General features: G+C 45.4%; 1 protein-coding gene across 1 annotated transcript in view; it reads right to left on the bottom strand.

Moving 5' to 3' along the window:
• LOC122546170 (disintegrin and metalloproteinase domain-containing protein 12-like) overlaps positions 1-26,076 on the bottom strand; it is a 467,862-nt gene that overhangs the window by 331,305 nt on the left and 110,481 nt on the right. Inside the window, exons 3-4 of the mRNA XM_087986005.1 lie at positions 23,016-23,092; positions 5,476-5,554 (exon numbers count right to left, since the gene is read on the bottom strand). Coding sequence (XP_087842131.1) covers positions 5,476-5,554; positions 23,016-23,092 — 156 coding nt within the window. The remainder of the gene's footprint in view (positions 1-5,475; positions 5,555-23,015; positions 23,093-26,076) is intronic.

Raw genomic sequence — 26,076 nt, forward strand, 5'->3', positions numbered from 1 at the left:
AGGAGCACTGAAATACAGAGGGATCTTGGGGTGCAAGCCCATAGCTCCCTGAAAGTGGCAACACAAGTGGATAAGGTGTAAAGAAGAGTTATGACATGGGTAAACCTTTCTGCTAATTTAAACCAGCAATACAGAAAGGATTTAACCTGTGCAGTAATCTATGAAAACTCGAGAGACCAATTTGTTAATGTAAAAATTAACAACTTTATTTCTTAAAGTATAACAGAGATAATTAACTAATAACTATTTACAACTCCTTCCTCTAACCTATCATTTACTTTTCCTTCTATAATACTAGTCTGATAAAAAAATGAGTAAGATTTACCTTTGCATCTTCTTCTGTAGATTTTCCTTTTTTTTAGGGACTTCTATTTCAAAGGTCATTGATAGGTAAGATACTTTAAAGGAGCTGTGTATCGGGCAATCTATACATGCTGCTTGCTTGGCAGTTCTTTCTTCAACTGTTCAATTTTTCCCGGTCTTATACCCTCAAAACATCAGATTATGTCATTGGCTTTTAATATTGTCAATATGCTAAATTCAAACTAGATCGGAGTTTGGTATTTTTTGGGGTGTAATTTAAACCGATTGGCCTAATTCAAATTTGTCTTTGTATTCAGGCAACTAGCTACTCTATCTGCTGGGCCAAATGTTACAATGTATCTTATCTAGCGCTCTGGGTGCCTAAGTTCTTCACTCTCTGAAAGGTACAGTACACTTCTACACTTTCAATAACAAGAAGGCATACTGCATCATTGTTCGGGACATTGACTATAAAAGTTGGCAGCTCATGTTCCAGTTGTATAAAACTTCAGTTCGGCCACATTTGGAATATAGTGAGCAGTTCTGGTTACCACAGTACAGGAAGGATGTGTAGGCTTTGGAGAGGCAAAGGAGATTTACCAGGATGTTGCCTGGATTGGGGTGTATGAGCTATAAGGAGAGGCTTGGATTGTTTTTGCTGGAGTGTTGGAGTCTGAGGGGCAACCTGATTGAAGCAAATAAAATGATGAGAGGCAGGGACAGGAGGGAATAGTCTGATTCTCTTTCCCAAGACGGAAATGTCAAATACCAGGGGAGTATGTTTAAGGTGAGAGGAAGAAAGTTTACAGGAGATGTGTGAGGTATGTATTTCACACATGTGCCTGTAATGCACTGCCAGGGGAGGTGGTAGATAGAAGCAGATACTACAGCACCGTTTAAGAGACATTCAGACAGGAACATGATCAGGCTGAAAATGGCAGAATCTATACTTTGTGTAGGGAGATGGGAATAATTTTGAATGGCATTATCGACAGCACAGACATGATGGGCCAAAGGGCCTGCTCCTGTGCTGTAGTGTTCTGTGTTCATTGTCAGTGTGAAGGTGAGATAGCTCTGATTTTTATGTATGCCATGTGTGAATGTGTCAGATTGTGTTCTTGTTTGTGTTTCTGTTCAGATAATCACTCACTGTACTCTTGAATGCTTCAGTTGAATCTGCCTCCACCAGATTTCCATGTAGTCAATTCCAAAATCGCCCATTGCTTCAAATTGTTTTTCTTTCACTGTGCATTTGCTACTTTTGTAAGACATTTCAAAATTATGCATTCCAGTTCTCAATCCTTTTACAAGAGAGAAGGACTTCTTCCTATCTACTCTATCTGAACCTCTCATTATGTTGAAAATTCCTCTCCATGGAAAAGAATCCAAATAACTCCAAAGTTTTCTCCATTGCTGAAGTGTCCCATCCCAGTCACTGTGATGAGGAGCAAGTATCATTCACATAACACAATTACCAAGTAATGACCATCCACAGCAAGATAAAATCTAATCATCACTCCTTGACATTCAATTGTGTTACAATCACTGAATCCTCCACTATCAACATCCTGGGAGTTACCGTTGACCAGAAACTCAACTGGACTCACCACATAAACACAGTGACTCCAAGAACAGGTCAGAGGCTTAGAATACGACATCAAGTAAATCATCTCCTGACTCCCTAAAGACTGTCCACCATCTACAAGGCACAAGTCAGGAGTGTGATGGAATACTCCCCACTTGCCAGCCCCAACAACACTCAAGAAGCTTGACGCTATCCAGGAGAAAGCAGCCCACTTTATTGGCACCACAGCCACAAATATTCATTCACTCGACCACTGATGTTCAGTAACAGCAGTGTGCACTACAGAAATTCACCAAAGATCCTTAGACAGCACCTTTCAAACTCACTACCACTGCCATCTAGAAGGACAAAGGAAGCAGATATATGGGAACCCACCAACTGCAAGTTCCGCTCCAAGCCACTCACCATCCTGACTTATGATGTGGAGGTGACGGTGTTGTACTGGGATGAAGTTACCTGATAAAAGGGCAATGCTTCAAAAGTTTGTGATTTCAAATAAACCTGATGGACTTTAATCTGGTGACTTCTGATGTCATCCTGACTTGGAAATATATCACCGTTTCTTCACTGTTGCTGGGTCAAAATTCTGGAATTTCCTCCCAAGTTGCATTGTGATTGACGCTATACCCCAAAGACTGTATCTTCTCCGGGGATAAGGGATGGACAATAAATTCTGGCCCAGCCAGTTACGCTCATGTTCCATGAATGAATAAATAAAAATTCTCAACAGTGATACCTGTTACACTTGCCAACCTAAAAATGATCTATTTATGCCTCCTTTTTTTCCCTGTTATTCAGACAATCTCCTGTTGAAACCAACATGTTATTCCCTAAAGATAGGTGTTTTTTTTTAAGAAATATGAATCTAATCAGAGGATGATTTGATTTCCCCACAAACCACTGCCAATAAAGATCCAAGTGGCTGATGATGATGCATCTGCTGCTCCTGTGTGTTGGTAGTGCAGGGGGAATGTTGAAGGTAGTCATTGAGGTACCAATCAAACAGGCTGCTTTATCCCAGGTCATAGAGTCATAGAAAAAGCTCTGGTGGTGTCTGAGCTGCAACCTTCCAGACAAGTATCAGGTCTGATCTTTCCAATGTCAAGGAAGTAGCCCGGACCCTAATTTTGCTAGCTGTTTTCAGAAGGCGTAAAAGTGGATATTCCAGGAGGAATGCAGTTGTCAAACCACTTAATTTTAAACAAAAGAGAATTTATTTTATTTACAAGATTGCCGAAAGAAACACAAACAAAAGCGAACAGAATACTGAACACTGATAGGATCAAGGATGACCCCAAGGCATTTTATGCGTATGTGAGAAACATGAGAATGACGAGAACGGGGGTAGGTCCGATCAAGGACAGTAGTGGCAGACTGTGTATTGAGTCGGAAGAGATAGGAGAGGTCTTGAATGAGTACTTTTCTTCAGTATTTACGAATGAGAGGGACCGTATTGTTGAAGAGGAGAGTGTGAAATGGACTGGTAAGCTAGAGGAGATACATGTTAGGAAGGAAGATGTGTTGGACATTTTGAACAACTTGAGGATAGACAAGTCCCCCGGGCCTGACGGGATATATCCTAGGATTATGTTGGAAGCAAGAGAGGAAATTGCAGTACCGTTGGCAATGATCTTTTCGTCTTCACTGTCAACGGGGGTGGTACCAGGGGACTGGAGAGTGGCAATGTTGTGCCCCTGTTCAAAAAAGGGAATAGGGATAACCCCGGGAATTACAGGTCAGTTAGTCTTACTTCGGTGGTAGGCAAAGTAATGGAAAGAGTACTGAGGGATAGGATTTATGAGTATCTGGAAAGGCACTGCTTGATTAGGGACAGCCAGCACGGATTTGTGAAGGGTAGGTCTTGCCTTACAAGTCTTATTGAATTCTTTGAGGATGTGACCAAGCATGTGGATGAGGGTAGAGCAGTGGATGTAGTATACATGGATTTTAGTAAGGCATTTGATAAGGTTCCCCATGGTAGGCTTATGCGGAAAGTCAGGAGACATGGGATAGAGGGAAATTTGGCCAATTGGATAGAAAACTGGCTAACCGGTCGAAGTCAGAGAGTGGTGGTAGATGGCAAATATTCAGCTTGGAGCCCAGTTACAAGTGGAGTTCCGCAGGGATCAGTTCTGGGTCCTCTGCTGTTGGTAATTTTTATTAATGACTTGGATGAGGGAGTCGAAGGGTGGGTCAGTAAATTTGCAGAAGATACGAAGATTGGTGGAGTTGTGGATAGTGAGGAGGGCTGTTGTCGGCTGCAAAGAGACTTAGATATGATGCAGACCTGGGCTGAGGAGTGGCAGATGGAGTTCAATCCTGCCAAGTGTGAGGTTGTCCATTTTGGAAAGACAAATAAGAATGCGGAATACAGGGTTAACGGTAGGGTTCTTAGTGAGGTGGAGGAACAGAGGGATCTTGGGGTCTATGTTCATAGATCTTTGAAAGTTGCCACTCAGGTGGATAGAGCTTGTAAGAAGGCCTATGGTGTATTAGCATTCATTAGCAGAGGGATTGAATTCAAGAGTCGTGAAGTGATGTTGCAGCTTTGGAGAGGGTGCAGAGAAGATTTACTTGGAATGGAGAATAGGTCGTACGAGGATAGGTTGAGAGTGCTAGGCCTTTTCTTGTTGGAATGGCGAAGGATGAGGGGTGACTTGATAGAGGTTTATAAGATGATCAGAGGAATAGATAGAGTAGACAGTCAGAAACTTTTTCCCCGGGTGCAACAGAGTGTTACAAGGGGACATAAATTTAAGGTGAAGGGTGGAAGGTATAGGGGAGATGTCAGGGATGTGTTCTTTATCCAGAGAGTGGTGGGGGCATGGAATGCGCTGCCTGTGGGAGTGGTAGAGTCAGAATCTTTGGTGACCTTTAAGCAGCAAATGGATAGGTACATGGATGGGTGCTTAAGCTAGGACAAATGTTTGGCACAACATCGTGGGCCGAAGGGCCTGTTCTGTGCTGTATTGTTCTATGTTGTATGTTCTAATGTAACCTATCGAAAAACCCAGCAGATTATCCCAACTTAATGCTGCTGTTCCCAGTACTTGCAACAGTCCCCATAAATACTCCTTGGCACCAAAGGTAAAATCAAACACAAAGTCTTACAGGAGAGAGAGTGAGATGGCAGCATGGAACCCCCACCTCTTCCATGAAGCTGCTTCTTGGATCAGCAGCCTCAAACTGACTGCCTGCTTTCAGTGAATAGCCACACTGCCAAAACCAAACGAAACCAGAGAAAAGATGAATAGAATAACTGACCACTTCCCTTTCATTGCACAAATTTTGTCTTAAAAAACTTAAAAGCCTTTTGCCTGAGGCAGTATCTGTTATCTGTAGTCAAATTGGCCCCAAACACCCATTGAAAGCCCAGACATTTCAGAATCACTGCTTTTAGACCTCCTGAGAAAAAAAGCCGAGGACAAGATAACCTTGTGAAAGGAGCAGCATTGTCAGACCAAACAGAAGCCAACGTGGTTTGATGCCGATAATATATGCACTGGACAGCAAAGAAAGAAATAGCAGGAATAGGAAAGAGAAACAAAGATTGACAGCTATCTCTTTAACAATTATTGCACTCTCACCATTCCAGCGTCTGTCTCTGTCACCAGAGTTCCATTGGAATCATAATGTGATACCTGGAACCCTCTGGGCAAGAGGAATCTGTGGAAAGAAACAGAATTGAGAGTGAGCTATAGAAGTTTGCTAATGTGGTGCCACTATTTCAGAAAGGTGGTAAAGAAAAACCAGGGAACTATAGACTGTGGAGCCTGACATCAATGGTGGGCAAGTTGTTAGAGGGAATCCTGAGGGACACCATTCATATGTTTTAAAAAAGACAAGGACTGATTAGGGATAGTCAACATGGCTTTGTGTGTGGGAAATCATGTCTCACAAACTTGATTGCGTTTTTGAAGAAGTAACAAAGAGGATTGATGAGGGCAGTGCACTGGATATGATAAGGTGTTTGACAAAGCTCCTCACGGGAGACTGATTAGCAAGGTTACATCACATGGAATACAGGGAGAACTAGCCATTTGGATACAGAACTGGTTCGAACGTAGAAGACAGAGGGTGGTAGTGGAGGTTTATTTTTCAGACTGGAGGCCTGTGACCAGTGGTGTGCCACAAGGTTTGGTGCTGGGTCCACTTCTTTTTGTCATTTATATAAATGATTTGGACGTGAGCATAAGAGGTATAGTTAGCAAGTTTGCAGATGACACCAAAATTAGAGGTGTAATGGACAGCGAAGAAGGTTACCTCAGAGTACAACGGGATCTTGATGAGATGGGCGGAGGAATGACAAACGGAGTTTAATTTAGATAAATGTGAGGTGATGCATTTTGGAAAGGCAAATGAGGACAGGACTTATACACTTAATGGTAAGGTCCTCAGGAGTGTTGCTGAACAAAGAGACCTAGGAATGCAGGCTCATAGCTCCTTGGAAGTAGAGTCACAGGTGGACAGGATAATGAAGAAGGGGTTTGGAATGCTTGCCTTTATTAGTCAGTGCAATGAATATAGGTGTTAGGAGATCATGTTGCAGATGGCATGGATGAGTTGGACTCAAGGGTCCGTTTCCATACTGTACAGCTCTATAAATCTATGACATAGCAAGTCGTTTGCGTACAGAATGCAAAGTCTAAAAATGTGGTAGAGGCATTCAAGAGGACATTTGGTGGTTACTTGGATGAAAATAATGTGCAAAGGGATGGGGAGAAAGCAAGCTTTTGGCTGTAGATAATGATACTCAATATGAGCTGGTGCAGGCACGATGGACTGAATGGCCTCTTTCTGCACTCCAGGATCTGATTCTGTGACCCTAAAGGTCACATCACCCTATCTCAGAAATATATTACAGTTCCTTCAGTTTAGTTCAATCAAAATCCTGGAATTCCCTCCCTCAGGGCATTGTGTGGTAACCCTATCCAACATGGACTGCTGCAGTTCTTGCTGACAGCTCACCATGACCTTCTCCAGGCACTTGGAGATAGGAAATTAACTTTGGCCCAGCCAATGAACCTGCAACCTGTGAAACGATAAAGAAAGCAGAGAAACAGCAAAATGCTGCTGAGTTATCAAACAGAAAAATTACTTGATGCAAACCAAAGTCTTCATGTACCTCGAACAGAGCAAGTTTCTCCATTAGACTTTAATCTTTAAAAGACCAACAATCATTCTCAGATTGCCACTCTTCCACATTGAAAATATGTCTTTTGGAACATGCACATAAAGATACAAACTGGGGACTGAGTACTTGTACTATTTTTAAGGGAGAGCTGGTAAATATAGTTTAGTTGGACTTGCAGAAGGCTCACAAAAATGGTGAACATGTAAGCTTAAAGCTCATGGATTGGGATCAGTATCATATCATGTGGAAATAGGCCTCTTGGCCAGGCTATTGACATGGAGAACGGCTAGTAAGCAGATCACTTTTGGATCAGTTTCTAAGTGGCACCTAGTGACTAGTGCGGGATTGCAGGGATCAGTGCTATTCACAATATATTAATGATTTAGATGAGGGGACAAAATGTTTGCAAATGACACAGCACTGGATGGGAGGGTGAGCAGTGAAGGGGATACAAAGGTACTTCAGTGAGATTTACACAAGTTGAGTGAATGGGTAAATGCATGGCACACACAGTAAAATATGGATAAATGTCAAGTTATCCACTTTGGTAACAAAAATAGAAAAGCACATTATAGGGCAGGACAGTTCATGGTAAGACCCTGGGAAGTGTTGAGAGTGTATTGCTGGAAAAGCAAAGCAGGTCAGGCAGCATCCGAGGAGCAGGGAAATCACGTTTCAGGCCAGAGCCCTTCATCAGGGCGCCTGCTCCTCGGATGCTGCCTGATCTTCTGTGTTTTTCCAGCAACGCACTCTCAACTCTGATCTCCAGCATCTGCAGACCTCACTGTCTCCCCTGGGGGATATTGTCGAACAGATAAACCGAGGGGCGTAGGTACATAGTTCCTTGAAAGTGGTTTCACAGGTAGACAGGGGATGAAGAAGGTGCTTGGTATGTTTACCTTTATTGGTCAGAGCAATGAGTACACGGGCTGGGATGTCATGTTATGGTTGTACAGGACATTGGTAAGACTGCATTTATCATACTGCATGCAGTTCTGGTCACCCTGCTATAAGAAGGATGTTATTAAACTAAAAATGGTGCCAAAAGGATTTACAAAAACGTTACAAAAAAGGGTTTGAGTTAAAAGGAGATGGTGGATAGGCTGGGACTTTTGTCCCTGGAGCATAGCAGGCTGAGGTGTGATCTTAAAGAGGTTTATAAAATCATTAGAGGCATAGATAAGGTGACGAGCCAAATTCTTTTCTCCAGGATAGGTGAGTCCAAAACTAGATGGCATAGGTTTAAGGTGAGAGAGGTAAGTTTTAAAAGTGACCTGAGGGGCAATGTTTTCACATACAGGATGGTGAGTGTGTGGAATGAGCTGACAGAGGAAGTGGAACAAGTAAGTACAATGACTACATTTAAAATACATTTGGACAAGTCCATGGACAGGAAGGGTTCAGAGGGCCATGGGCCAAACACGGTCAAATGGGACTAGCTCAGTTTAAGATATCTGGTCAGCATGGATGAGTTGGACTGAAGGGTCTGTTTCTGTGCTGTATGACTCTAAGTGAATGGTGATAGATTGGGAAAAGGGCAAGTGCAATCAGACCTGGGCGCCCTTGTATTCCAGTCACTGAAAGTGCAGCATGGCAATAGGATGTTACTCTTCAAAGCGAGAGGATTCAAGTAAAAGAGCAGGGACGTCTTATTGCAATTATAGATTTGATTATCTGGCTATGGAAAGAGTGCAACATAAGTTTATCAGACTGATTCCTGCGAAGATAGGGCTGATGTATGAGAAGAGCTTGAATCAGTTATGATTATATTCAATGCAATTCAGTGAAATCTCTTCAAGAAGGCATTAAACAATGTGCATCACAAAATACGCGACAATAAATCTAAATCTAATTCTAAAAGGTTAAGCCTGTGAGTTTTGGAGAGATAGGCTATTGGCATGGATAGAGAAATGGCTCATGGGCAGGAAATAATGAGTGGTGATAAGAAAAAACATTGGAATTAAAAACAGGATTAGGAAATTCACCTCTGAGTTCTTTGGTGTTTTTGTTTAGTGGGGATAAGGGGATCTTTTTCAGGTTTGCAACCTGTGGAGTTCCACATAGCTCAGTGCAGGCATTGCACCAGTTTCCAATACACATTACTGACTTGGAGGAAGGAAGTGAATGTACTGGAGCCAAATTCACAGCTTGCAGAAAATTAGGTGGAAAGGCAGATTACAAGAGGGATACTAACAGTTTACCCAGAGATATAGATGGGCGAGGTAAATGGGCAAAAAGTTGGCAAATGGAATATAATCTGGGAAAATGTGAAGTTGTTCATTTTGAAAGGGAGAACAAAAGAGCAGAATATTATTTAAATGAAGATTAAGTGCAGAAAGCTGCAACACAAAAGGACTTTGGAGGGATTTGTACATGAAACACAGAAAGATAGCACACAGGTACACCAGGTAATCAGGAAGCGGAATCATAGAATCCCTGTAGTGTGGAAATAGCCCCTTTAGAATATTTGCCTTTATATCAAGGGAGTTGGCATATAAGAGGAGGGAAATCCTACTGCAATTGTACAAGGTGCTGGGGAGATGACATCTGGAGTCCTGTCAGCAGATTTGGTCCCCTTTCCTTCTTTAAGGAAACTTGGAGTCAGTTCAGAGAAGGTTCACTTGCATTATCCCTACAAAGGGATTGTCTTATGAGCAACGGTTAAACAGATTGGGACCTGGCTGACTGGAGTTTAGAAGAATGAGTAGTGATGCCATTGAAACATATAGGCTTCTTAAGTGGGTAACAGGATGCCTGCCCTTGTTGGAGAATCTAGGACCAGAGTACATAATCTCAAATGTAGGGGCATCAGACTGAGACGAGGAGAAAAGTCTTCTCTCAGAGGGTTGTGAATCTTTGAAACTCCTTGCCACAGACAGCTGTAGGGGCAGAGCTGTGTATATTTAAGGCTAAGATAGATTCTTGATCAGAAAGGGAATCCAGGGTTATGGGGAAGGCAGGAAAGTGGATGAGAAATGTCGGATCAGCGTAATGGCGTTGAATGGTGGAACAGGCTCAAGGCTCATAGGCCCAACCTATGACCTTATGGTTGTATTTCATGGAAACCGATAAACGTCTGACAGGACAAGACTAGCTAAACATAAGAAGGTTATTCCTGATGATTGGGCAGTTTAAAACCAGGGGTCACAATCTAATGATGTGGGGTAGGCCATTTTGATTTGATTTGTTATGGTCAGATGTAGCAAGATACAGTGAAAAAGTATTGCTTTGCATGCTAACCCGACAAACCATACCTTACATAAGTACATCAGGGTAATGAATAGAATGCAGAATATAGTGTTACAGCTACAGAGAAGGTGCAGAGAAAGATCAACTCTAATATATGAGAGGTCCGTCAAAAGTCTGATGACAGCGAGGAAAAACCTGTTGGTATCTGCTTTCAAAGTTTTCTGTCTTCTGCCCGATGGAAGAAGGTGGAAGAGGGTGGGAGGAATCATGATGATGCTGGCTGCTTTCCTAAAGCAGTGGGAAGTGTAGATGAAGTGAGTAGATGGAAAGTGGGTTTTCATGCGCAAGTAGATGACAGTGGAATGGCAGTGCTGCAAGCGGGCTCCCTGAATGTAAACTGCCTCCTCAGACTTCATGTTTTTTTTCTCTTTTATTTCTTTTTTTTCCATTTTTTTCTGTTGTTTTCCTTCATTTGGAGCCTTTGTGATAAGTTAGTCAGCCAAATTGGTGTGGCAGCTGGAGCCAAGAGTGGAAAGGCAGCTCGCGGAGTGATTGGAGACAGTGCTGGCAGCAGGAATATTCTCCTGGTGTTTGAGGTTGACAACAGCAACAGCAGCAAAGCTCCTCCAGCAATCAGAGGTGGTCACAGACTTTTCAAGATGGCTGCCCACCCAGGCAATATAGACTCATGGACCTGAACAGCACAGAAACAGACCCTTTAGTCCATGACGTCCATGCTGAACATAATACCAACCTAAACTAATCCCACCTCCCTGCTCCTGGCCCATAACCCTCCAAACTTTTCCTATTCATGTATCCATTCAAATGTTTTTTAAAGATTCTAATTGTACCCACATCTACCACTTCCTCAGGAAGTTCATTCCATACACAAACCCCCCAACCCCCCCCCGCTATTGGGAAAGATGACTTTTTAAACATTTTTTCCTCTCACCTTAAAAATGTGTCCCCTAGTCTTGAAAACTCCTATTCTTGTGAAAAGACAACTACCATTAACTATCTATACCTCTCATAATTTTATACACTTCTATCAGGTCACTTCTCAATCTCCTACGCTCCAGTGAAAAATCTTTCAACCTATTCAGCTTTTCTTTAAAACTTAAACCTTCCATATCTGGCAACATCCTGGTAAATCTCTTCTGAACCCTCTCCAGCTTAATAATATCCTTCTTATAACTGGGTAACCAGAACTAGACACAGTATTCCAGAAAAGGTCTCACCAACGTCCTGTACAACTTCAACATGACTTACCAACTCCTATACTCAAAGGACTGAGCAACGAACACAAGATTGCTAAATGCCTTTTTTTAACCACCCTGTCTATATGTGACAGAAACTTCAAATAATTATGTACCTGAGCCCCTAGGTGTCTCTGTTTTACAACACCACTCAAGGCCTTACCATTAATTGTATGGAAGGGCTTTTGCCCGAAACGTCGATTTTGCCTGTCCTCGGATGCTGCCTGAATTGCTGTGCTCTTTCAGCACAACTGATCCAGAATCTGGTTTCCAGCATCTGCAGTCATTGTTTTTACCTGGGTCCTACCTCTGTTTGTTTTACCAAATTCTATTTGTAATTGCATTTATCCAGATTGAACTCCATCTCCCATTTGATCAAGATCCCTTTGTAATGTTAGATAACCTTCTTCACTGTATATTATGCCACCAATTTTGGTGTTGTCTGCAAACTTACTAACTATGCATTCTATATTTTCATCCAAATCATTTATATAAATGAAAAACAAATGACACCGCTGGTCATAGGCCTGTTGTCCGCTAAGCCAATGATGTAGCCAATTGGCAAGTGCATCCTGAATTACGTGCTCTATCTTTACAAATGAGTCTACCATGTGGAACCTTGTCAAAGGTGTTACTAAGATCCAAACAAATAATGTCTACTGCTGTTGTGGTTCTGTTCACCGAGCTGGGAATTTGTGTTGCAGACGTTTCGTCCCTGTCTAGGGGACATCCTCAGTGCTTGGGAGCCTCCTGTGAAGCGCTTCTGTGTTGTTTCCTCCGGTATTTATAGTGGTTTGTCTCTGCCACTTCCGGTTGTCAGTTCCAGCTATCCGCTACAGTGGCCGGTATATTGGGTCCAGGTCGATGTGTTTGTTGATAGAATCTGTGGATGAGTGCCATGCCTCTAGGAATTCCCTGGCTGTTCTCTGTTTGGCTTGTCCTATAATAGCTGAAAAATGTGTTGCTGAAAAAGCGCAGCGGGTCAGGCAGCATCCAAGGAGCAGGAGAATCGACATTTCGGGCATAAGCCCTTCTTCAGGAATGAGGAAGGTGTGCCAAGCAGGCTAAGATAAAAGGTAGGGAGGAGGGACTTGGGGGAGGGGCGTTGGGAATGCGATAGGTGGAAGGAGGTTAAGGTGAGGGTGATAGGCCGGAGAAGGGGTGGGGGCGGAGAGGTCGGGAAGAAGATTGCAGGTCAAGAAGGCAGGGCTGAGTCCGAGGGTTGGGACTGAGATAAGGTGGGGGGAGGGGAAATGAGAAAACTGGAGAAATCTGCATTCATCCCTTGTGGTTGGAGAGTTCCTAGGCAGAAGATGAGGCGCGCTTCGTCCAGGCATTGTGTTGCCATGGTCTGGTGATGGAGGAGGCCAAGGATCTGCATGTCCTTGGCGGAGTGGGAGGGGGTGTTAAAGTGTTCAGCCACAGGGCGATTGGGTTGGTTGGTGCGGGTGTCCCAGAGGTGTTCCCTGAAATGTTCTGCAAGTAGGTGGCCTGTCTCCCCAATGTAGAGGAGGCCACATCAGGTGCAGCGGATGCGGTAAATGATGTGTGTGGAGGTGCAGGTGAATCTGTGGTGGATACAGAAGGATCCCTTGAGGCCTGGGAGGGAAGTGAGGGGGGAGGCGTGGGCACAAGTTTTGCATTTCTTGTGGTTGCAGGGGAAGGTGCCGGGAGTGGAGGTTGGGTTGGTGGGGGGTGTGGACCTGACGAGGGAGTCGCGGAGGGAGTGGTCTTTCCGGAACGCTGATTTGGGAGGGGAGGGAAATATATCCCTGGCGGTGGGGTCCGTTTGGAGGTGGTGGAAATGACGAAGGATGACACGGTGTATCTGGAGGTTGGTGGGGTGGTAGGTGAGGACCAATGGGGTTCTGTCCTGGTGGCGATTGGAGGGGCGGGGTTCAAGGGCGGAGGAGCGGGAAGTGGAGGAGATGTGGTGGAGAGCATCGTCGAATACGTCGGAGGGGAAATCGCGGTCTTTGAAGAAGGAGGCCATCTGGGTTGTTCGGTATTGGAACTGGTCCTCCTGGGAGCAGATGCGGCGGAGACGAAGGAATTGGGAAAATGGGATGGTGTTTTTACAGGGGGCAGGGTGTGAGGAGGTGTAATCTAGGTAGCTGTGGGAGTCGGTTGGTTTATAGTAAATATCCATGTTGAGTCGGTTGCCCGAGATAGAAATGGAGAGGTCTAGGAAGGGGAGGGAGGAGTCTGAGACAGTCCAGGTAAATTTGAGGTCGGGGTGGAAGGTGTTAGTAAAGTGGATGAACTGTTCAACCTCCTCGTGGTAGCACGAGGTAGCGCCGATACAGTCATTGATGTAGCGGAGGAAAAGGTGGGGGGTGGTGCCAGTGTAGCTGCGGAAGATGGACTGTTCCACATATCCTACGAAGAGGCAGGCATAGCTGGGACCCATGCGGGTGCCCATGGCTACTCCTTTGGTTTGGAGGAAGTGGGAGGATTGAAAAGAGAAGTTGTTCAGAGTGAGGACTAGTTCAGTCAGTCGAAGGAGGGTGTCAGTGGAAGGGTACTGGTTGGGTCGGCGGGAAAGGAAGAAACAGAGGGCTTTGAGGCCTTCGTGATGGGGGATGGAGGTGTCTAGGGACTGGATTTCCATGGTGAAGATAAGGCATTGGGGGCCGGGGAAGCGAAAATCATGGAGGAGGTGGAGGGCGTGGATGGTATCCCGAACGTAGGTGGGGAGTTCTTGGACTAAGGGGGACAGGACCGTGTCCAGGTATGCAGAGATGAGTTCGGTGGGGCAGGAGCAGGCTGAGACAATGGTCTTTCCGGAACGCTGATTTGGGAGGGGAGGGAAATATATCCCTGGCGGTGGGGTCCGTTTGGAGGTGGCGGAAATGACGAAGGATGATACGGTGTATCTGGAGGTTGGTGGGGTGGTAGGTGAGGACCAATGGGGTTCTGTCCTGGTGGCGATTGGAGGGGCGGGGTTCAAGGGCGGAGGAGCGGGAAGTGGAGGAGATGTGGTGGAGAGCATCATCGAATACGTCGGAGGGGAAATCGCGGTCTTTGAAGAAGGAGGCCATCTGGGTTGTTCGGTATTGGAACTGGTCCTCCTGGGAGCAGATGCGGCGGAGACGAAGGAATTGGGAAAATGGGATGGTGTTTTTACAGGGGGCAGGGTGTGAGGAGGTGTAATCTAGGTAGCTGTGGGAGTCGGTCGGTTTATAGTAAATGTCCATGTTGAGTCGGTCGCCCGAGATAGAAATGGAGAGGTCTAGGAAGGGGAGGGAGGAGTCTGAGACAGTCCAGGTAAATTTGAGGTCGGGGTGGAAGGTGTTAGTAAAGTGGATGAACTGTTCAACCTCCTCGTGGTAGCACGAGGTAGCGCCGATACAGTCATTGATGTAGCGGAGGAAAAGGTGGGGGGTGGTGCCAGTGTAGCTGCGGAAGATGGACTGTTCCACATATCCTACGAAGAGGCAGGCATAGCTGGGACCCATGCGGGTGCCCATGGCTACTCCTTTGGTTTGGAGGAAGTGGGAGGATTGAAAAGAGAAGTTGTTCAGAGTGAGGACTAGTTCAGTCAGTCGAAGGAGGGTGTCAGTGGAAGGGTACTGGTTGGGTCGGCGGGAAAGGAAGAAACAGAGGGCTTTGAGGCCTTCGTGATGGGGGATGGAGGTGTCTAGGGACTGGATTTCCATGGTGAAGATAAGGCATTGGGGGCCGGGGAAGCAAAAATCATGGAGGAGGTGGAGGGCGTGGATGGTATCCCGAACGTAGGTGGGGAGTTCTTGGACTAAGGGGGACAGGACCGTGTCCAGGTATGCAGAGATGAGTTCGGTGGGGCAGGAGCAGGCTGAGACAATGGTTCTGCCGGGGCAGTCAGGCTTGTGGATTTTGGGCAGGAGGTGGAAACAGGTGGTGCAGGGTTGTGGGACTATGAGGATGGAGGCGGTGGATGGGAGATCCCCTGAGGTGATGAGGTGATGGATGGTCTGGGAGATGATGGTTTGGTGGTGGGAGGTGGGGTCATGGTCAAGGCTAAAGAACTACAGCAGAAACTGAAACACCTGATCAGTGGATCCAGACAGTCTATACAGTCAACACAGGAATTCTTGGACATCATCAGAAATATACACATAGACAAGGAAGAAACTATGGTCTCATTCGATGTAACGGCATTGTTCACCTCTATCAACAAACCCCTAGCCAGAGAAACAATAGCCAACCTGCTGGACATACACAACAGACAAGACGGGGAACCTATCAACAAAGACTGCATACTCAAACTACTGGACTTGTGCCTCACAATACACTTCACATTCAACAACCAAATATATGAACAAACCAACGGCACACCCATGGGCTCACCCATCTCTGGACACATAGCAGAAGCTGTAATGCAAAGGTTAGAACAAACAGTCTTACCACAAATTCAACCCAAACTCTAGGTCAGATATGTGGATGACACCTTTGTAATCATTAAAAACACAGAAATAGAGAACACACACTGGATCATCAACGCCACACTCACAGGAATCCGATTCACTAGAGAGGAAGAAAAGGACAACCAACTCCCATTCCTAGACGTGATGGTACAGAGAACACCTAATGGAGAATTCACCACTAAGGTACACAGGAAAGCCACTCACACAGGCCAAATCCTAAACTATGAAAGCAACCACCCCAATACACACAAACGAAGTTGCATCAAGACACTGTTCAAAAGGGCCACAACACATTGCAGCACACCAGAACTGCAAAAAGAGGAAGAAGAACACCTCTACAATGTATTTGCCAAAAAAGGATACCCCCACAATTTCATCAACAGATGCCTAAGGGAGAGACAACGGAATGAGGACATGCCACAGCCCAAAGGACTAGCCACACTACCATACATCAAGAGCATTTCAGAACTGACAGCCAGACTACTACGACCACTAGGACTCAAAACAGCACACAAACCAACAGCCACTCTCAGACAACAACTCACCAGGACAAAGGTCCCGATACCCAGCATGAGAAAAACCAACGTAGTGTATAAAATCCCATGCAAGGACTGCACAAAACACTACATAGGACAAACAGGAAGACAGCTAATGATCCATATCCAGGAACACCAACTAGCCACAGTCAGGCTTGTGGATTTTGGGCAGGAGGTAGAAACAGGCGGTGCAGGGTTGTGGGACTATAAGGTTGGAGGCGGTGGATGGGAGATCCCCTGAGGTGATGAGGTTATGGATGGTCTGGGAGATGATGGTTTGGTGGTGGGAGGTGGGGTCATGGTCAAGGCTAAAGAACTACAGCAGAAACTGAAACACCTGATCATGACCAGCTATCCTTAGTAGCCACACACACAGATGACAAGCAACATGAGTTCGACTGGGACAACACTACGATTATAGGACAAGCCAAACAGAGAACAGCCAGGGAATTCCTAGAGGCAAGGCACTCATCCACAGATTCTATCAACAAACACATCGACCTGGACCCAATATACCGGCCACTGCAGCGGACAGCTGGAACTGACAACCGGAAGTGGCAGAGACATACCACCATAAATGTCGGAGGAAACAAAACAGAAGCGCTTCACAGGAGGCTCCCAAGCACTGGGGATGTCCCGTAGACAGGGGACGAAACGTCTGCAACACAAATTCCCAGCTCGGCAAACAGAACCACAACAACGAGCACCCGAGCTACTAATCTTCTCACAAACTGTGAATGTCTACTGCTCTCTACTTGTAGGAGAGCGGTTGGAGTGGGATTCTGGAAAAGACTGCAGTGGCTGCCTGGTTGGGCAGTAGAATAGGGACTCCTGGTTATATTAGGCCCAGAGCGGGGAACCCTGGTTGTAGTAGGACCAGAACGGGGAACCCTGGTTGTAGTAGGACCAGAATGAGGAACCCTGGTTGTAGTAGGACCAGAACGGGGAACCCTGGTTGTAGTAGGACCAGAATGGGGAACCCTGGTTGTAGGAGAACCAGAATGGGGAACCCTGGTTGTAAGAGGACCAGAACGGGGAACCTTGGTTGTAGGAGGACCAGAATGGGGAACCCTGGTTGTAGGAGGACCAGAATGGGGAACCCTGGTTGTAAGAGGACCAGAACGGGGAACCCTGGTTGTAAGAGGACCAGAATGGGGAACCCTGGTTGTAGGAGGACCAGAGCAGGGACCCCTGGTTGTAGGAGGACCAGAGCGGGGATCCTGGTTGTAGGAGGACCAGAGCAGGGACCCCTGGTTGTAGTAGGCACAGAGTGAGTAGTCCTGGTTGGAGTAGAACCAGAGGAAAGATTCCTGGTTGCAGTAGACCCAGTGCAGGGACCCTTGGTTGTGGTAGGCCCAGAGCAGAGACTCTTGGTTGTAGTAGATCCAGAGCAGAGACATCTGGTTGCAGTAGACCCAGAGTGGCAACCCTGGTTGTGGAAGGACCAAAGCGGAGACTCTTGGTTGTAATAGACTCAGCATGGGAACCTCTGGTTGCGCTAGTCCAAAAGCAGGGACTCCTGGTTGCAGTAGGCCCAGTACAGGGACCCTTGGGTGCAGTAGGCCTGGCAGCAGTTGTCGGGTAAGTATGGTTTCCATACGGGACATGGCATTAGCGTCAGTGGTAAGGCAGGCCCAGTGGCAAAGAGATGAAACCTAAAGAGTAGCGATGCCTACATTGCTAGGTCTGGTGCAGGCAGCAGTGGGTACTGGTGAGTTGGCTCAGGGTTCAGGATTCTCTTTCAGTTATATCTTTTTATTCTTATCTAGGCCCACCTGCCAGCACCCGGCCCATATCCCTCCAAACCCTTCCTATTCATATACCCATCCAAATGCCTCTTAAATGTTGCAATTGTACCATCCACCACCACTTCGTCTGGCAGCTCATTCCATACACGCACCACCCTCTGCGTGAAAACCTTGCCCCTTAGGTCTCTTTTATATCTTTCCCCTCTCACCCGACACCTACGCCCTCTGGTTCTGGACTCCTCAACCCCAGGGAAAACATTTGGCCTATTTATCCAATCCATGCCCCTCATAATTTTGTAAACCTCTCTAAGATCACCCCTCCGATGGTCCAGGGAAAACAGTTCCAGCCTGTTCAGCCTCTCCCTTTGGCTCAAATCTTCCAACCCTGGCAACATCCTTGTGAATCTTTTCTGAACCCTTTCAAGTTTCACAACATCTTTCCGATAGGAAGGAGACCAGAATTGCACACAATACTCTAACTGTGGCCTAACCAATGTCCTGTACAGCCGCAAATTGACCTCCCAATTCCTGTACTCAATACTCTGATCAATAAAGGAAAGCACACCAAACACTTTCTTCACTATCCTATCTACCTGCAACTCCACTTTCAAGGAACTATGAACCTGCACTCCAAAGTCTCTTTCTTCAGCAGTACTCCCTAAGACCTTACCATTAAGTGTATAAGTCCTACTAAGATTTGCTTTCCCAAAATGGCGCACCTTGCATTTATCTCAATTAAACTCCATCTGCCACTTCTCAGCCCATTGGCCCATCTGGTCCAGATCCTGTTGTAGTCTGAGGTAACCTTCTTCGCTGTCCACTACACCTCCAATTTTGGTGTCATCTGCAAACTTACTAACTGTACCACTTATGCTCACATCCAAAGCATTTATGTAAATGACAAAAAGTAGTGGACCCAGCACCGATCCTTATGGCACTCCACTGGTCACAGGCTTCCAGTCTGAAAAACAACCCTCCATCACCACCCTCTGTCTTCTATCTTTGAGCCAGCCTCTGTCTTCTATCCTGAAGAAGGGCTTATGCCCGAAACGTCGATTCTCCTGTTCCCTGGATGCTGCCTGAGCTGCTGCGCTTTTCCAGCAACACATTTTCAGCTCTTGCCTTTCCAAATACATGTACATTCTGTCCCTCAGGATTCCCTCCAACAACTTGTCCCACTTGCTTTACAGAATTTTCTATGTCCCTACCCAGGCTGTTCCAGTACCGTTACAACACTGGCATGTCCACATCAATGTGGAAAATTGCCCAGCTGTGTCCTGTAAAACACAGCAAACTTGAAGATATGAGCAGGAGGAGGCCATTCAGCCCTTCGAGCCTGCTCCGCCATTCCTCCCAATCACAGCTGATTGTCCAACTCAGTCACCTAATCCTGCTTTCTCGCCATAACCTTTGATCCCATTCACTCCAAGTGCTACATCTAGCCGCCTCTTGAATACATTCAATGTATTGACAGCAACTCCTTCCTGTGGTAATGAATCCCACAGGCTCACCACTCTGTGGGTGAACAAATGTCTCCTCATCTCTATCCTAAATGGCCCCCCCAAATCCTCAGACTGTGACCCTGGTTCAGGACACACCCACCATCGGGAACATCTTCCCTGCATCTACCCTGTCTAGTCCTGTTGGAATTTTAAAAGTCTTTATAAGATTCTCCTCATTTGTGTGAACTCCAGTGAAAACAATCTCACCTGAGTCAATCTCTCCCCATTCGTCAGTCCCACCATCTCCAGAATCAGCCTGGTAAACCTTCACTACACTCCCTCGACAGCAAGAGCATCCTTCCTCAGAAAAGGAGACTAAAACTGCACACAATATTCTCAGTGTGGCCTCAGCAAGGCCCTGTATAACTATAACAACACATCCCTGCTCCTGGACTCGAAACCTCCAGCAATGAAGGCCAACATCCCATTTGCCTTCGTTACCGCCTGCTACACCTGCAAGCTTACCTTCAGCAACTGGTACACAAGGACACCCAGGTCCCACTGCACACTCCCCTCTCCCAGTTTACAGCCAGTCAGGTCATAATCTGTCTTCTTGTTTTTGCTTTCAAAGTGAATAACCTCACATTAATTGCAACCGCCACTGATTTGCTCACACAACCAACCTATCCAGATCACGCTGAAGGGTCTCTGCATCCTCATCACAGTTCATCCTCCCACCCAACGTGGTATCATCTGCACACTTTGATATGTTCCGTTTCCTTCCCTGATCCAGATCATTAATACATATTGGGAATAGCTGGGGTCCTCGCACCGATCCCTGTCGCACCTCACTAGTTACTGCCTGCCAATGTGAAAGGGATCCATTAATTCCTACTCGACATTTCCTCTCTGCCAACCAGTTTTCTATCCATTACAATACACTTCCCCCAATCCCATGGCCTTTAATCTTGCACAATAATCTCTTATGTGGGACTTCTCCCCATGACCGATGTTAGGCTTCCTGGTCTATAAATCCCTGGTCTCTCTCTACCTCCCTTATCGAACATTGAAGTGACATTAGTCACCCTCCAATCTGCAGGGATTCTTTCACAGCGTATCGAATCCTAGAAGATGACTACAATGCATCATTATTTCTACAGCCACTTCCTTAAGTACCCTGGGGATTTATCCACCTTCAATCCCGTCAATTTCTCTACTCATACTGATCTCCGTCAGTTCTTCCCTCTCACTAAATCTTGCATTCTCCAATGTTTCTGGTATCTGATTTGTGTCCTCTTTTGTGAAGACAGAGCTACTGTATGTATTTAGTTGCTCAGCCATTTCATGTGCCCCCAATTATACATTGCCCCATTTCTGTCTGTAGGAGACCTACATTTGTCTTCACAAATCTCTCTCTCTCTCTCTTTACGTACCTTTCGAAATTCTTAGTCAGTCTTTATGTTCCCAGCAAGCTTACTTTCGTACTGCATTTTCCCTTCATCAATTCCTTGTTCTCTGAACTCTAAACTGCTGCCAATCCTCAGACCTATTATTTTTCTTGGTCAATCTGTATGCTTCTTCCTTGGATCAGATACTATCTCTAATTTCCTTTGTAATCCATGGATTGGTCCTCTTAACCATTTTGCTTTTGTTCTGGACAGGAATAAACAGTTGTTGCAGTTCCCCAATATGTTCCTTGAATTTGCCATTGCCTATCCATTGTCATCCCTTTAAGTAACTCTCCCAATCTATCAAGGCCAACGCACGCCTCATGTCTTCATTGTTTCCTTTATTAAGATTCAGCACCACAGTCTCCAAATCAACTGTCTCACTCTTCATCTTGATATAAAATTCTATCATGTTATGGTCACTCAAGAGGTCTGGCACAGTTAGATTGGCACTGATTCCCTTCTCATAAACAGTACTCAGTCTAAGGTGGCCTGCTGCTTCGTTGGTTCTTCCACATATTGATCAAGAAAACCATATAAACTCCAGGATTTCCTCCTCTATGGCATTGTAGCTAATCTGATTTGCCCAATTTGTGTTCAGATTAAAATTACCCATGATCACTGATGTTCTCATGTCACATGCATCTCTAACATCCTGTTCAATGCCATTCTCGACATCACTACTTCAATTTGAGGTTCTATATATTACACCCACTAATATTTTCACCCTTGGTATTTATCAACTCAACCCATACAGACTCCACTTTGTCAGAGCTAATATCCTATCTCACTATGGTGTTAATTGTACTCTTTAACCAGCAAAGTCACTCCACTACCTTTTCCTTTTTGCCTGTCCTTTCTAAATGCTGAATATCTTGGGACATTCAGTTCCCATCCTGGTCACCGTCTTGGTAAAACAATTATATCATATCCGTTTACATTGATCTGCATGATTAGTTCATCCACTTTATTGCAAATGTTCTCCTCATTAAGGCCCAAGGATTTTTAGCTTGTCCTTTTAACACTGTTTGTCTCACAAATGAAACTTGCAAACCATTCCAAAAGATGAAAGACTTAACAATCCAAGTTTGTTTAATATATCACTGTACAACACTGTTAACCTTTGCTATTAGTTCTGTCTTAAGATCTTTTACTCCACATCCACCTAATGAAGGAGCAGTGCTCCGAAAGCTAGTACTTCCAAATAAACCTGTTGGACTATGACCGATTGTGTGATTCTTAACTTTGTCCACCCAAGTCCAACATCCACTCCTCCACAATACTTTTCTCAACAGCCCTGTTTGAATTGTCTGGTTTCTCTGCCTATCACTTTTCATATTCCCTTTTCTACTTTTTGCTTTTATCCATGCTCCTTCTCTGACTCCTGACATAAGTTTTCTTCACAGAAAAACTTCAAACATTAATTTAAACCCTCCATAACTGCTTGAGATAACAATCACTATAGGATATCGGTCCCACGTCTGCCGAGGTGGAACCCATCGAATTTGGACAGGCCATACCTCAACCAGAAATGGTCCCAAAGTCACAGGACAAATCCAACCCAGCCAATTACGACCCTATCAGTTTGCCCTTGATTATCAGTGAAGTGATGGAAGGTGTCATCAACAGTGCTATCAAGCATCAGCAATAATCTGCATAATCACAATGGATTAAAGATAAAGCTGTGTTAATAAGGTAACACTGACACAGTGGATTGGTGATAGAGCTGTGTTAATAATGTAACACTGACACAGTGGATTGGTGATAGAGCTGTGTTAATAACGTAACACTGACACCGTGGATTGGTGATAGAGCTGTATAAATAATGTAACACTGACACAGTAGATTGATTATAGAGCTGTGTTAATAATGTAATACAGGCATAGCAGATATGTGATAGAGCTGTCTTAATAATGTACCACAGTCACACTGGATTGGTGATAGAGTTGTGTAAATAATGTAACTTACTTGTTGCTGCTGAGGTCCAATGTGCAGTTCTTTCCCTCAAGCTCCACCGAGATGGTGAGGTTATTTGAATAGTTGCTCTGTGTGGGATACAATGAATGGGTTGTTATTCAAATTGATTTACTCACTGAACCTGCTGAGTTACACACAACAGTAAATGATTGTTCAAATACCTGCCTCCCTTCTTTCTAAATGCTGTTTTGAAATTTGCACATGAACCGATGATGAATTGAATAAATATTTGAAAGAAAGTTAAGTAAGTTGAATTTGTTCCTTTGTCTGATGAACCTGTCACATCTGAAAAAGCAGCACTGGCTTTCGCTCCCTAGTTTTTCCCGATCAGGTGCTCTCACACTGTGAATAGGACTGACTGACCTCTCAATGGTCATTCTGATTTCATCACTGGGAAGGAGTCACACATGGACCAACCAGGATGATTATGGTATGTTCAGTGGCACTAATCCAAATGCTTTCCGAAGAAGCTGACACTGATGGAAAGACCCGATTGTGCCCTCCTGTGCGGTACCATACTCTAATAGTATGGTCAATTTGTCATCATGACTGAATCAAAAGTTTGAACTGAATTTGATGCTACCTGTTTGATATTTAACCTCTTCATGCAGCTTGAAGAATTTTGACTCAGAGTTACCAATTGGCCATTCAGAGTTCATTTTCCAATCAGATTGTACTTGTTAACCAATCAGCACTCTCCTCTCGATCAGTGCAAATGTCGCTTTTCCTTTATGTTGGTATTCTTGTGAAATGAGTTGGTAAAATGTGGTGCTGGGAAAGCTTAGCAGGTCAGGCATCATCTGAGGAGTAGGAGGGTGAATGTTTCAGGCAGGACCCTTTATATGGAGTGGGGAGGGGAAGGTGGCTGAGAAATAAATAGAGGAAGGGGGATGGGAATGGGATGGGATGGGGTGGGGTGGGGGAAGGTAGGTGGGACGGCAATAGGTGGATGAGGATAGGCGATGTGATAGGTTGGTGGAAAGGATGATGGTCAGGTCAAGAGAGCAGTGCCAAGTTGGAGGGTTGGATCTGGGATGTGGTGGGAGAGGGGAGATATGGAAACTGGTAAATTCAATGCTGAGACTGTGTGGTTGCTGGCTCCTGAGGCGTAGGATAAGGTGTTCCTCCTCCAGCTTGCAGGTAGCCTTGTGTAGGTAGTGGAGGAGGCCCAGAATGGACATCTCATCAGAGGAGTGGGAGTGGGGGTGGGGGGGCCACAGGAAAGTGGGAGTGGTTGGTCCGTACGGACTAGAGATGATCCCTGAACTGTTCTGCGAGTTTGCATTTGGTCTATCCTATGTAGAGTAGATAACATCGAGAACTTCCTTTGGGAGTCTGTGGCCACCATTTTAGTTGCAGCAAGGGCGGAGAGAAAACGAAAACCGATGGGTGGGTGGGGGTCGCTGCCAGGAAGGCAAACAAATAATTAAAAAAACCTTCCCTCTTGAGTCTGCAGCCTCCATTTTAATTGCAGCAAGATCGGAGCGAACAAGAAGCGAACAAACTATTTAAAAAGCTTCCCTCGGGAGGCTGTGGGGTCCATTTTAATTGCAGTGAGGGTGGAGAGCATGACGACTGGGAGGCTGCCGGGAAGGTAAGCAAACCACATAAAAGGCTGATATATTCGGGCAGTGGCTGAACCCGAGACACTACCTGTCTAGTATCTCCCACCTTACCTCCTCCTCTAACCAAAAAAAGACTGTGGTGTGTTGATAAGGGAAGGATTTTGGTAAGTTAAAGTAAGTTGGTAAAAAGAAAACTTCTCTTTCCTTTTTCGTGACTTTTGTCTCAACTTAGGTAAAGCTTAAGATGGTAGGAGATCGCAGACCCATGCTATGTTCCTCTTGCTCAATGTGGGAGCTCAGAGACATGACTAATGTCCCTGGCTCCTTCACATGCAGGATGTGTGTCTAGTTACAGCTCTTGTTAAAACTGGCATGACAGCTTTAGAGATGCAGATTGACTCACTTTGGATCATCCGCGATGCTGAGGGGATTGTGGATAGCATATTTAGTGAATTGGTCACACTGCAGATTAGAATTGCTGAGGGAGAAAGGGGATGGGTGACCAAAAGGCAGAGACAGAGCAGGAAGGTAGTGCAGGTGTGCCCTGTGGTCATCTCCCTCCAAAGCAGGTTTACCATTTTGGATACGGTTAGGGGAGATGGCTCACCAGGGGAAGGCAGCAGTAACCAGGTTCTTGGCACCGTGGCTGACTCTGCTGTTTAGAAAGGTGGGAAAGAGAGTGGAAGGGTTATAGTCATAGGGGATTCAATTGTAAGGGGAGTAGTTAGGCATTTCTGTGGTCAAAAACGAAACTCCCAAATGGTACGTTGCCTCCCAGATGCACAGGTCAGGGATGTCTTAGATCGACTGCAGTAAATTCTCAAGGGGAAGGGTGAATAGCCAGTTCATATAAGCACCAATGATATTGTTAAAAAAAACAGGATGAGGTCCTACAAGCAGAATTTAAGGAGTTTGGAGCCAAGTTAAAAAGTAGAACTTCAGAGGTAGTAATCTCAGGATTGCTGCCAATGTCACGCTGTTTTAAAAAATTCTCAAGGTCAGGTTCGTAGGAGAGTAGTCTGACACAGAACAAACGACCAAGAGGCGAGTCTGCTAGAATATGAGCATTTTATTCCCCGCAGCGTCGCCACAACCAGGTCTCATACTTACAACGGGTCTGGCTTATACTCACTCTACATGTTACCGGAACTGGGAGCCGTCAGTTCTCGTAGAGCGGTTGCCAACAACCCACGCTCGGCGGTTAAACGTAACCCCGGAGCAGACTCCCGGGTCTGGCTTATACTCACTCTACATGTTACCGGAACTGGGAGCCGTCAGTTCTCGTAGAGCGGTTGCCAACAACCCACGCCCGGCGGTTAAACGTAACCCCGGAGCAGACTCACCGAACTGGAGACTTTTCCAGCTGATATACTCTTTTCCAGATATAAACATTCATGTGAACAGCAGAGCAAGGCTAAAAAACACATTCCATTCTGGTTACATACAGATAAGAAGATTCACACGGGGAGGTGTGTAATAAGATTCAC

This window comes from Chiloscyllium plagiosum, unplaced genomic scaffold (genome assembly GCF_037043375.1).
Source record: "Chiloscyllium plagiosum isolate Xiang-an unplaced genomic scaffold, Cpla_swu_hap1 HiC_scaffold_1, whole genome shotgun sequence".
Lineage (NCBI taxonomy): Eukaryota > Metazoa > Chordata > Chondrichthyes > Orectolobiformes > Hemiscylliidae > Chiloscyllium > Chiloscyllium plagiosum.